Genomic DNA, 13,856 nt, shown 5'->3' with positions numbered 1-13,856 from the left:
GGTAAAACAACCCTCTACCTTTCTACATGGTCGTGAGCTCAGAGAGGTGTGAGGCTGAGATTTTGGTGGCATGAAAACAACTGGTGTATTTGGCATATTTTGTGTCTTAAAGGCAAGATCGTGAAGATTTTGATCGTCACACTAAATCTTTATTCCATTGTGGTCATGCAAAGGGAGGGAGTTTAAAGGAATATTTTTACACTTCAGGAAATCTGTTTTTTGATTTCCTTGCCAAGAGTAAAATGAGAAGATTGATACCACTTATGAGCTTGTACGCTAAATATGTAACTAGAGTTAGCATAGCTGTTAGCACAAGGGCTGGAAACGGGGAAACAGTAAGCGTTGCTCCGAGCAAAGTCCACCTGCCAGAACCTTTATAGCTCACCAATAAACACATGATATAATTTGTTTAATCAATACAAGATGTAAAATTGTGTGAAAATTTATTGCAGGCTGCTTTTGATAGCTTCAGACAGAACCAAGCTACCTGTTTCCCTCTGTTTCTAGTCTTTGCGTTAAGCTACGCTAAGCTAAGCACCCTCTGCCTGTAGCATCATATTCAAACAGACATGAGAGCGGTATCAATCTAGTTATCTATGCAAGAAACCAAAAATGTCAAACTTCTCCTTTAAGAGTCAACGGTGAAACAGCACTGCATTTTGATTTAAAATGCTTTTCCATCTCTACTATTCTACATGGATGCACCCTCTTAGATATTTTTGTTTTTTCACAGTTTCTTTCTGATTAATGAATTCATTGGACTTGTTGAGGTACACTCAGGGTTTTGAAGCTTTGCTGAAACAAAATAATTAGACCCCCAGACAAATCACATACGATAAAGAGACGGTTCAAATTGTGTCTCTTTGATTATGTTTTCATCCTGCTTTGCCTTTGCGGTACATTCATGTTTTTAAGCCTCCTTAAAGGCTGATTTTTTTTGCTTTAAGAGGCTTCAGGCTGCTCTTTATTATTCCCACTTATTCTGCAAATAAATCATTCCCTTAATAATCTAGTTTCCTCAAGAACTGCCAAAGCACACAAACGTGCAGTGTTAATATGTGTGATTTGAAACACATCACCAAGTGCGTTATATGGGATGTTAGAGCTTGAGTCTTGTCGACGGATCAGTTAGGTTGTTGTCCTCCTAATGAGAAGAGGAATTGACTGATCAAAACTGATAGAGAATTTGGTTTATGTGAGTTTATTCGTATTTCTTTTCATTTGACAACTGTATTGCTTATTTATCTTGCTCCTGATCCAATGTGACTGTTTTTTCCTATTTCTTTTTTTTAATGGACTACATATGTGTGTAACAATACTGTAGCATTACGGATTGATTCTACATTATTTTTTTAAAGAAAAGCTGCTGACTTTTGTTTTCTGTATGTCCATTGTGATATGAATATATGCCAAAGGTCAGAGCTACCCTTACGTCAATAAGCTATCAAAAAAATAAGAGGAAAGGAGACAACAGACTTTGACCTTTCTGGTGTTTTACATCTCAGATCTTAGTGGAGACATCATGTCTTCTGTCTCTAACTTGTTATATTCCTTAGCTGTGTACTCTTGCTACCAATCAGATTATATCTCCTCGTAGCCAATGGGGACGAAGCGAGCTAGTTGGCTGGGTGTGTTGTGTTGGAGTTTAAACTTTGGACCCCAGAGGGAGAGCTGAGAGATACAGTGGAGACTCTTCAGGAACGGAGACAAAGCTACTGCTCTACAAAGTAAATTGGATATTCTCTGTCGTCTTGGGGGCGTCTTTGGTGTGCCACCCAAACACGGAAACCATGGAGCACTACCAAGATCAGGTAAATCACCAGATATTATACTGTTTGCTGCATTGTTGTTTGCCATTTATGGGTTTTTGGGGCAAGCCCACAGAGCAAAGGTCAGGCTTGAAAGCAAATTAAAAGCTGTCATATGTACCGAAATCTATAGACAAATCCCTGTTTTAGAGTGGCATTGAAAGTACATAATTATTACAGATAAATGATCACAGAGACTCACAGATGCAGCCTGGGGAAGATATTTGATGTTTGTGTGTGTTCGGGGAGGATCATGGTGAATGGTAAAAAGCACTCCCCCAGCTGTAGCAGTATATCAAAAGTTATATATTTGTTGTCTTTGCCTCTGAAAGCATGAAAGATGTACTCTCTGTGATATTAACTGTGATGATCTCGTTTCAGGGTTGTGATGGCATTGAGCTGCTTGACTGGCTGTTTGATCAGAACGATGGCATTCTCCGTCATGAGGAAACAGGACGCCATGGCAACCATCACTCCTGGCCAACCCAGGAACCAAATGTGGGTCAGCCTGTGAGCAGTCTAATGTCACTCATACGCAACAAGTAGCCGTTTGCTTTGTATCTACTGTATAGTTACTCCTTGACATACTTCGCAGGTCTTTGTCTGTCCTACCTCTCGTCATGTCGTCTTCTCACACTGACAGACTAATCATAGCACTTATCGTTTCCACCCAGCAGCTACTGCAGCCGGCTGAACAAGCAGACGACGACTTCCTCAACGCCCTCCTGACTGGAAGTGATTCTGTGTCAGGCTCGCCTATCTGGTCCCCTTCTCCCAGTGACAGTGGGATCAGCGAGGACCCTCCATCAGACCAGATGGACAGCCCTCAGCGCCCCGAGAGCCCGCCTGGGGACAGCCAGTATTTCGGTGCAAGGCCACAAACTAAGGCAGCTCTGGAAGCCAATGTCTCCATTGACCTCAGTGAGTCACTAATATCCAGAAAAACATTCAGAATGGGTTAGAAACGTTAGAACATGTAGGGCTCAGACAGATTACACCGTATTAGATAATGTTTCCATTATTAACGTTTCCTGGGGTTGTGAGCAGAAAGTGCTGACTGAAAAAATGGTGAATATGAAATTTTAGTCACAATATCCCTGGATCTCCTGCATTACCAAAGATATAGTAGCATAACATTCATCATTTGACTGTGGACAAGAATGTTCAGCCTCCAACCGTCCTGTCTATTTTTTTCACATAATCCAAGCAATGATGTTAGCATGTCTTTTTGATCCTTTTTTTTTGCATGGGCTTTATGTGTATTCTTCTCTTTGTGCACAGATGGCTGGGAGCCCCCTTTGCCAATGGGCAGGACAAGGATTACACAATATCCCCCTGATGTACACAGAACACAGGTGTCCTCTGGCTTCCCGCTAACTGTCAAGGATCTGCTGCTGTCTGGCACGCTGGAACCCGTGAGTGTATCCTGGTTGTGGTGGGGGGTTTGACAGAGTCGGTGTGGATGGTACAGTACTGAAAGTGTGTGTTTGCGCATCTTTCTTGCATCTTGGCTGCTTGACTCATGCACAGGGCCTGTTGTTTACCGTTTGTGTGAGTCAGTGTGTGCAGTATTTCGGTAAAAACAAGTGGGTGACTGCAATCGCTGAGATAATGGATTCACCAAGGAGTGAGGCCTTTGGAATAGCAAAATAACTTCCTATTTTTAAACTTTTGTTTCAAACTTTTGGGAAGGTTTGGGGAGCGTGCAGCAATCCTTCCTTGCAGGCTCAGGTTTGCATGCTGTGAGGAGGAATACATGTTGATATTTTTCTTGAACTTGGCCATAACTTGTGTTCTGTCATATTTCAAGAACAAATTTGCAGTCAGGAAAGATTACTAAGTTGCATTCTGTGGAGATAAAGTCCATTGCTGCACCCTACATCCATCCATTAACTATACCAGCTTGTCCTTGAAGTGTTATAGGGGTCTGGAGCCAATTCCAGTTGATATAAGAGCCCTGTGGACAGGTGACCATTCAATCACAGGCCTGACACATATGTGGAGACATACAATCATTCACAGGCACTTTAGAGTGACAAATGATGTCTTTGGACTGTGGGAGGAAACCAAGCACCGACAGGAAAAACAAGCAGGCTCCACACGGAAACGCGGCTGACGGGTTCCAACCTCAAAGTCCACATTGCTAACTACTGCACCATATTAAATGGTGTTTGTCTCTCTTATTTAATTAAAAGAAAAAAAATATCCATAAAGTGAGGGTCATCAAGAGAATACAGAACATCGCCGGAAGAATAATGTCTTCATGTTTCTCAAACTTAAGGGCGTGGTGTGGATTTCAGCTCACTCCGGGTGTTGATCCCATCTTCGCAGGCCGGCTTAATAAGATGAAGGACGGAGAGGCAGAATGCAACTTAGGTTCTCACACCATAATTGCTTTGAGGTAGCCATGAAATGAGAATGATGAAGGTGGCCTGATAGTCTGCACTCATTTAACTACTTCTTGCAAGGCTCTAGGGAGAGAGAGGGGTGGGGGAGGAAGGGGAGGAAGGGGAGGAGGAGGGGTTGGGGCAGAGAGAAAATTTTTATCAAACAGCAGTGACTATGTTTTAAATATAAGTATTCGTATCTCACCACCAGCCCCAACACCCATCCCAGCAGTCCTTGCAAGAGCTGATTCTCAATGAAGATGAGAAGAAGCTCCTGGCAAAGGAGGGGGTGACTCTGCCCAACCAACTACCTCTAACAAAGGTAAATGGCTTTCAATGCCTAAGCAACCAGCAGCTCCAAGAGTTTAAAGCTCAAAGTGAACACGTTTCTTCTTCTCTATATCAGTATGAAGAAAGGATTCTGAAGAAAATACGAAGAAAGATTCGCAATAAGCAATCTGCCCAGGAGAGCAGGAAGAAGAAGAAGGAGTATATTGATGGGCTGGAGAGCAGGTAAGAATCTAGAGCAGGCATGTGCAAACTATTCCATAAAGGGTCATGTGGCTGCAGGTTTTTGTTGCAACCAATCAAGAGGTCACCTAATTATCAGCTGAAGACTGAGATCAGCTGAGTAAATGAGTCCAGGATGGTGTGCTCCTCCTTGGCTGGAAAGAAAACTTGCAGCCACGTGGCCCTTTATGGAATAGTTTGGACGTGCCTGATCTAAAGGAATGATAATTGTTTTGCATTCACACATTCTGGCCATTTTCCAAAGCAAACTGCGAATTTCTTGATTGTTTTCCTGCTGTGCCCTCCGGGCAGCCTTTGGCCGGTTCATTTCAGTCGTGCCTCGTGTGGTTTGATGCTGGCCTTTGTCATATGGCGTTCCTCTCGCTTCCCATATTTACCATCTTTCTCTATTATTAACTGACAATGACAAAAATGCGGAACATGCTTCTCGAAACATCAGCTTGCAGAGATGTGAAACTTGCTCCATTTTATCGCCAGTTTTGTGAGCAGGGATGGTTTAGAAAAGTCTACATGCATATGAGTTTTGAGAGCCAGGTGCTGAACAGGTTGGAAACTAATCGAAGACATTTGGTACTGTTTGCTTTGAGGCAGCAGTACAAAGTGGGTGCTCCTTTAAATCACTTCCTGAAAGAAATGGCAGTATTGAAATTCAAATTAATTTGGCCATAAATAACACGTCTTCGTAAATGAAGCATTAATGAAAAAGTTTGATTCATGCTGGAGTTTTTTGCAGCATCAAAATAAGTGAGATAATTGTATTGTCTCATTGCGTTATCTCCTCCAGGATGGCTGCCTGCAGTGCACACAACCAGGAGTTGCAGAGGAAAGTGTCCCAGCTGGAGAAATGCAACATGTGAGAGATTTAGCTTTCCATTTCCAATCATTCCTTCCTCTGTAATCTCCTGTTATGACATTTCCTCCACTAAAAAACTGCCTGTAACATCTTGCCTCGTTCTCTTGCTCCATGAAACCCTTGTTAGTCCAATTTTTTATCTGTCGTTTCCATTCTTATTTTTTCATTCATGTTTTATCTTTTGCCTTCCTTTTTTCCCCATCCTCTCAACAGGTCGCTAATGGAACAGTTGCGCCGGCTTCAGGCACTGGTCATGAATACATCTAACAAGCCAGCCCAGACTGGGACTTGTGTACTGGTACGGATGTCCTGTGTGTGTGTGTTTGTGTGTGTGTGTGTGTGTGTGTGTGTGCGTGTGCGTGTGTGCCAGGAAGATAAACAAACGGCCCGGACAGCCCATATGACTCATCGCTGAAAACGTTCACCTTCACAGCAAGCCAAGTAGCAATAACCGTAGCTGGATTAGACATCGAGAAAGGCCAAATGAGATATGCACACAATGGCAAAGACAACACAAAAAGACACAAACCCCATGAATAGAGATGCACTGAACAGCAGCCATCCATTGCCTTTGATCACTCCAGTGGAGTAAAGTGCAACATGCATGCCTCATCTATAAACAACATCTATGAATATGACTGTGTCACAGAGGGAACATCCAACCCACAAGCTATCCAAAAGTTCAACAGTGTAGAGCATGCAGATTATTTACAACTCTGTTTGACTCGAACTTGAAGTACGAATGAAGTATTTTCCACCAGTTCCAGTCGTCCTCTATCTAACCCTTTTCTCGGTTCCTTAGGTGCTGCTGCTGTCCTTCTCTCTAATCCTGTTCCCCAGCCTCAAGCCCTTCTCTGACACCAAGGTCAGCCAAGGAGACTTCAGTCCGGTCAGAAGTGAGTAACCAGCACTAAATAGCTTTGTGCACCCGCCTGCCAACTAATCCAGCACCTCTCTGTCACAGCTGAGGAGCTTGTTAGAGCTGTAGTCTTACCCACTGCTTGAAAGGTTCTCACCTGCAGAGCCTCACAGCCTGTCTCAGGATTTGCTGTCGACTTAAAACTTTAACGATTACAGCCGAGAACTGAGGCCATGCATTATCATTACAGTTATTAAGCAATTGCCCTGTCAACAGCCTCTGATGAATGACTATTAATTATCACTTCATTAGTAGATTTACTGGCATAAACCCACAAAAGGTCAATTTTTAATCAGGAAGCAAGATCAGAATTTGCACAGCACCGAGGTGTAATTTGTTATCATAAGGTGTTTGGCAGTCTTGAAAAAGCGATCGATGCTGCGCTTTCCCTGAGTACTAAAGGATATGTTACAAGACAAGAGTCTTTAATGTCTGTAGGCTTGAATCATGTTTACTTACGACACACTACAGCGTGGATGCGTGCAAGCATACTGACACCAAGCATGTGTTCTCGCATAAGAAACACTTTACATACCCCAATTTAGCAATTAAAAGCAGTTTACAAGTATTTTTTTAAAAGGTTTATAACGCACTATAATGTAGTTGTAGTGGCAGATATAAGGACATTATAAGTGTTTATTAATGTACTGCATTAGTCAGCAATTATAACTTGTTAATATACTGCATAAAATTATATTCATATTACTACAACTGTGTTTTACTATATTGTCATTCGTTGTCTGTTTATACACCAGCCTCCGCTTATGGTGCTCCCAGGAGGAGTTATCATTAACAGGAGGAGTTATTAAATACTTACATACAGCTTATAAATGCTAAATAGAGAGACTAAAGTGTTGCCAAACACGCAGTAATGTGCATGTCCACAGAGGCTTGAGCTTGCTGAACTTTTCTCCGTGTGTTATTGTCACAGTCCAGTCACGGTCGCTGCAGAACCTCCAGGCTTCCCGTGTGCTGCATGTCACCGACCCTCCTTTCTCCGCTGAGGATGACTTGGAGTCTCTGCGCCGGCATTTCCCGGGAGACCAAGAAGTGGACGACATTGCGGCGTTGATGGGAAAGCTGGGAGTGAACCAAGACCGGTCCGGTTTGGAGCCCATGTCTCTGAACAGCAGTCAGGAAGAAAGGCTGGGTCATTTCCACGTAGACCCAATCACTGGTCACGTAGCTACTTTGACCTTGGATCCCCAACGATCTGCCCGGCTGCGACCACATGCTGATGACATGTAAAAGAAGTGAATAAATTATCCCCACATGACTTCCCCAAACCGTCCTCCTCCTGATGGTAGAGCAGGGAATTATCTGGGGCTGCTGTTTACACAGACAGGAAAATTAACTTTTAATCATTCCTGTTTTGCCTTTCTTATATTGTTAGTATAGCTAGAATATCTCTGTGCCTTTTTCTTATTTGTGATACTGTTTTATATATCAGAATATGGATTTGAATCTTACTCTGAAAATGTCAAGATAAACTTTGTTTCCTTTGCCTCCTGGCTCTGATAAAATGCCAGTGTGAATTAGTGTGTTTGAGACTGTCAAAAACGGGTAAACAGAGCTGTAATGGCGTGTACAGTTTTGATCTGAATGAATAATTTGTGAAATGTTAAAGGATTTTGAAAGCATGTTTTCACTGAAGAAATTATTGGGTTTGTTTAGATTCATTTATGGGTAAAACCGCCTCAAATAAAAGATGTCTGAGGGAGATCAGCAGGCTCAAAAAACTGTGGAGTAATTTTCTCTATTATATGTTTTAGAGCCGTAATAATTAAAAAGAGACTCAATATTTTCTTTGACAATGCATAAAAGTATATTATCCAGTGTCTAGACATGCCGTCTCTCCAAGCTTGAGGACAGTGGGTATGATGTCAGTGGAGCCATAGTTTACAGAGACGGAGACAGAAAACTGGGCCAAAGGTGCAACCGATGACCTCTTATCTCATGACTCAGACTTCTGACCCAACAATCGACATGTTGATTTATTTACTTGTTGAAGGCCCGGCGCTCGCTGTGTCTGGCTTGTCAGTGCAGACCACACAGTGACGAGATGAAAGTGTGCTTATCCTCGCTGCCACTTGGCCAGAGCTTCATCTCACATTGAAGGTCTGACTTCTCCAGGTTCCAATTTTTTGTGGTCAGCTCGAATTAACTTCAAGGGAGTGAGATTGAACTCTGTGATGAGGTGGTCTGCTGTAGAGACCGATAACGGCATAACACACACACAAAAAAAGAATAAACCACCACTGTTGTTCTCTTTTAAAACAAATTCATCCTAAAACTGGAAACTTTATGAAAACATTGCAATAATAACACAACCCTGATTCCAAAAAGTTGGGAAGTTGGGAAACGTAAATGAAGACAGAATGCAGTAATTTGCATATGAAATCTGTTTGCTGGCAACAGTTTCTCCTTTATACACTCATGTGTTCACAAAGTGGTGACCCTCACTCCATCCTCCCTTCTGAAGGGCTGAGCCTTTCCAGGATGCCCCTTTCGTACCGAATCATGATACTATCACCTGTCTTTTCCTAGTCTTTTGTTGCTCCTGTCCCAACTTATTTGAAATGTGTTGCTGCGTCAAATCCAGAATAAGCAGATATTTACAAAAATCAATGAAGCTGATGAGGTAAACCATATTGTGTTTATTCTGTGTATATGTTTTATTTGTGTTTCACACAGTGCCCCAGCTTTGTGGAATCGGGGCTCCAATAACACAACTTGAAGGCAAAGAAAACATTTGTTTTTTGGTGAGTTTTATTCATATGGAAACATTTAAAAATTCTGCAGTTACAAATATCTTAAACAATGGAAAGGTTTTCACATCTGCTATAAAGTGCATTGCAACAAAGGGAATTTAACAAGCTGAACAGTGTCTGCAATCCACAACACCCCGAGCAGCTCCATGAGGCTGCACTTGGGCACAGTGCTGCTTTGAGCTAATGTCAGCATGCTAACATACTCCCAATAATGATGCAAACATGCTAATGTTTACAAAATATAATGTTTACCACGTTCGTCATCATAGTGTATCATGCTAGCATGCTAATATTAGCTACTTAGCACTTAGTACAGATGGTATTTGGTCACAAGCTTAAGTTATTGTACATATTCAAAGTTCCTGATGATGATCAATGTTTTTAAAATCAATCCTGAGATGATGAAAGTCATCCTGCAAACCTCTGGTTAGAGAAGTCTCAAATGCATCACAGCTGCTGATTTTTAGTTCGCAGTCTTCTGTTAAACAACTGTTGTGGTTGGACAGAAGATAAAATCAGCTTCCCACATTACATTTTTAGCGAGCATAGGGGCCTGATATTTGTTTCACTTTTTTGTGTGATTAATAAAGGATTATTCTTTGTTGCCAGAGGGTTTAATTCCTCGAACCAGTACAAAACCATCATTTTGCAGTGTATTCGTGGCTGACTTTGCTGTGGGCTTCTTTCAGGTTTTTGATTTGCATACTAAAAAGCTGTCCGGTGACGATAAGATCGTGCATTCTGTAAAAACGCCTAATTTAGATTAAGCAACACATGAATTGATTAAAATCTCAGTCACAAAATAACTTCACCAGTTACCGTATGTTATATGAAAATAAGAACGTGTATATAAGAATAAGAATATGCTCTGACCTACATGTGCCCCCATCCTCTTTTGTTTGAGTCTTTCTTGGGTTTTTTTCTCTAATCAGGATGAGAGTCTCCCGACCACCAGCATCTTTACTCTGCACCACCCATCGCTTTGATTAACCAAACCCCTGTGGAGCCTCTACGCATAGATCGCCTCCCTCTGAGGTTGGTCAGCCATATGGGAACAATGGGAAGACTGACTGTCAAACAAAAAGAGCCCTCATCTTCTTTTTTAATCTACAAAATGGCCTTTTTCTTTCAAGGTGTGACCGTGAGCCAGACAAATTTAGTGTATTACTTGTTTGGTGGAAGATTCCTGAGCACCTTCTAATTAACAAAATTGTTTTTCCAAATTCAGAGGAATAAAGAGGGAACTAAAACACCGAACCTCATGGAGCTGAATCAATATCTCACATGTCAGATAAAGGTCTTATCAATCAATCAATCAATCAAAATTTATTTATACAGCACTTTACAACACTCAAGGTGACCAAAGTGCTTTCCAGTTAAAAGCAAACAGTGAAGTTAGAAATGAAAAACAGATTAAGAGATAGCAACAATAGAACACATATCAGGGAAATAAAAAAAGAGATTAAATGCAAATAAAATAAGATAGAATAAAATAAGATATGATAAAATAAAATAAAATAAAATGTCACCACATTACTGTGTATTAAAAGCCAGTCTAAAAAGATATGTTTTGAGCCGAGTTTTGAAGAGGCCAAAGTCTGTGATGGTGCGCATGTCGGGGTAGTTTGTTCCAGAGTCTGGGCCCAGCGACGGAAAAGGCTCGATCCCCCCAGTGTTTATACCTGGCCCTTGGGACTTCCAGTAATAACTGATTTGTGGACCTTAGCGCCCTGTTTGGGTTTCGGACAGAGAGAAGTTCTGTCAAATAAGTAGGAGCTAGGCCATTGAGGGCTTTAAAAACAAAAAGTAAAATTTTAAAATCTATCCTAAACGATACTGGAAGCCAGTGGAGGGAAAAGAGGACTGGGGTGATGTGCTGACGCCTTGAAGTGTTCGTCAGGAAACGAGCTGCTGCATTTTGCACCAGCTGGAGGCGGCTCAGGGCAGACTGGGAAACACCAGCATAGAGAGCATTACAGTAGTCTATTCGTGAGCTGATAAAAGCGTGAATAGTCCTTTCAAGGTCGGTGCGATTTAAAAAAGGCTTTACTTTAGATAAAGTACGTAATTGATAAAAACTCGCTCTAACCACGTTATCAATCTGTTTGACGAATGAGAAACTACTGTCAAAAATAACCCCAAGATTCTTTACAAATGGTTTTAGCTTCAAGCTGATCGGCATCTGGAACAGCTGATCGGAGCCAGCTGACCTCCGAGGAACACCGCACAATGAAGCCGTCATACTCCCGGGGTAACCGCAGCAGGTGACGATGATCGTACTCCGAGGACTGTGACAGGTAGACTCTCAGTCGAACAAAGACTCCGCTTCGTTTCCCCCGCTTTCTGTGGCGACGTTTGCGGGGCGGAGGAACAGGTAGACGCCACAGGTAGTGCGGCACAGACGCCAGGAACGGTGGGAGCGTCTTTGACTGTCCACTACAGTCATAGATAGTAGACTTTATCAATGAATCACGGCGATCATACACCAGCAACGGTGACACATTTTTTACAAAAAGTGAAATATAGAGCAGTAGCAGCAAAACACAGAGCAGAGGTAGACGGCTTGCCATACACAACGGCGCCATCTTGAATTCAGGTCTTATGCTGTGTTTCTTCTGTCTTTTTTTGTTGTTATTATGTGGATGATGTGCTTCTCTACTGCAGCACTAATTTTAAAAATATGCAGGCTAATAGGAAATATAAAAAACATGAAATATTAAAACATTTTTGAATGTACACTGTAACATATTGCTTGCAATTTAATCCCTAACATCGGGCAATAAATGGAACATTGAATTGTCATATCTGCAGGAAAATAAACTATTAGAAAATGCAGCGGTATCTACTTTCTGCCAATTGATTTTCCTAATTAATTAGATTAACCTTTGCAGTCATATTACTGAAGAGCTGGTGTTAACTGCCACCCATTTTTCTGCAGTCTTTTAATGCCACTCTTTCCATTATTGCTAAACGATGTACAGCACCTCTCTGACTCTCAACACAGAGTCAGCACAGGAAATGATCAGTGACATTGTCCAGGCGTAGATTAACTGTCTATTAGTGAAGGTCTTTATTGTGCCTCTAATACATATAATTTATACATGGAGTTAACATAATCTGTTTACAACTGTGTATAGCAAGGGTGTTTAACTGTATATTACTAATTTGTGAATCAGAACACCAGACATTTGCACACAAATAAGGAAATTAGATAGTCACTGTTTGCGATTAGTCAATTAATATCTTTGCACATAATGATTTTGCATTAATTAATTGTGTAAACTAGAAAATGTAATTGACGAATGATGTAAATGGTGGGATTAAAGGGTCCATACGTGCAGTTTCCAAGCATAAGCCACACAACAGGGACATACAGTGGAAATTTACATTAGATTGCATCTGCCATCCACGGAGATCTGCCTTTGGCTGCTCCCAGATCCATAATAGAATCACATAATACAACCAAGAAAAACTCAAACATAATTGCCATAAAAAGTCTTTTATTCTCTTCATACACAATCCCGGATTTTGCCTGCAATGATCCACTTTGATCCGAAACAAATGATAATCTCCGCAGACCACCTGCAAAGCTGTTGTGTACATTTTATTACTCTGCATCTCACAGTTTGAGATGAAGCATTGACTGCATTTACTGAACTGCAAACTCAAGTTCTGGGATGGGTTTCCTAATATTTCATTCATTAATTTATGCTCTTAATATGTGGTGATTTATGTGCAAGTGACTTTCTCCTGGTAGAAAGAAAATAGCCTGAAAACGGGTTAAACATTCCTGCATGAGCCTCATCAAAGAAGAAAACTAAGATGGTATACTGCAAACAGCACAACATATAGCACCTGTTTCTCTGTGCGTCTGTTTTTACCACAATTGCCACAATTTTGTAAGCTGTGTAAACAGCCTGGCTTTGGGCAGACAGGCTTTCAGTTTTAACTCGACAGTCTGACAAATTCATGCATCAAAGGATTTACCAAATACAAGTGATCAACTCAGTAAAATCACAACTGTTTCAACAGAGATTGTGACAGTTTTGGAGAATTTCACAGCTGATGCATCGGTTTTCTTGAAGAAGATTAAATTACCTTGACAGCACATTTTTACCAAGTCATGGATTGTAGCCTTTAAGAAATGTCGCTGCGAACAGTGGCTTTGATGGAGAAAGCTAAATAAAGTCTGAAGGCACAGACGGTCTGAAGTTGTCTCAAAGTCACGACAATTACTCCTGCGTCTAATCGCTGTGTCAGAGCTGCACGCAGGTCGAGGGCTGTAGAATGTTGGCAGAGCAGACGCCTCGCTGTGAATGGGAGTCAGTCTTGGATCCAGTCACCAAATTTACCAATTTAGATGAAATATGTAATTGGAACACTTTTAGACTTAGAAAAAGTGATTAAACAAACTAATATTTATAGTATAATTCATATACTGTATATATACTGACTGACTCCTGTGTTAAGTTTCGTTCCTGGAAGGCTGATTTGTATCAACAAGTTTCTAAAGTGCAGCTTATTGCAAGTTGTTTTTAAATGTCCCGGTGCTTCACAGGATTTTAGAGGGGTTAATGAAATGCAAAT

At 41.3% G+C, this 13,856-nt stretch overlaps 1 protein-coding gene across 1 annotated transcript; it reads left to right on the top strand.

The window, feature by feature from the left end:
- The first annotated feature begins 1,790 nt into the window (after positions 1-1,790).
- On the top strand, positions 1,791-7,746 carry creb3l3a (cAMP responsive element binding protein 3-like 3a). The gene is made up of 10 exons (XM_041936114.1): positions 1,791-1,811; positions 2,190-2,306; positions 2,483-2,729; positions 3,090-3,223; positions 4,407-4,517; positions 4,602-4,708; positions 5,511-5,579; positions 5,793-5,877; positions 6,382-6,475; positions 7,430-7,746. Exons 1-10 carry the CDS (start codon positions 1,791-1,793, stop codon positions 7,744-7,746), a joined length of 1,302 nt encoding a protein of 433 aa, XP_041792048.1.
- The last annotated feature ends 6,110 nt before the right edge of the window (positions 7,747-13,856 follow it).

Source organism: Chelmon rostratus, chromosome 4 (genome assembly GCF_017976325.1).
Source record: "Chelmon rostratus isolate fCheRos1 chromosome 4, fCheRos1.pri, whole genome shotgun sequence".
NCBI classification, from domain to species: Eukaryota; Metazoa; Chordata; class Actinopteri; order Chaetodontiformes; family Chaetodontidae; genus Chelmon; species Chelmon rostratus.
The sequence above is the reverse complement of the archived record's forward strand: the minus strand, read 5'-3'. Positions and strand labels throughout refer to the sequence as shown.

Coding starts and splice junctions, on each gene's coding strand:
- creb3l3a (XM_041936114.1), top strand. CDS start 1,791: ATGGAGCACTACCAAGATCAG. Junction 3,224..4,406: donor TGTCTGGCACGCTGGAACCC/GTGAGTGTATCC, acceptor TCTCACCACCAG/CCCCAACACCCATCCCAGCA. Junction 5,580..5,792: donor CAGCTGGAGAAATGCAACAT/GTGAGAGATTTA, acceptor TCCTCTCAACAG/GTCGCTAATGGAACAGTTGC.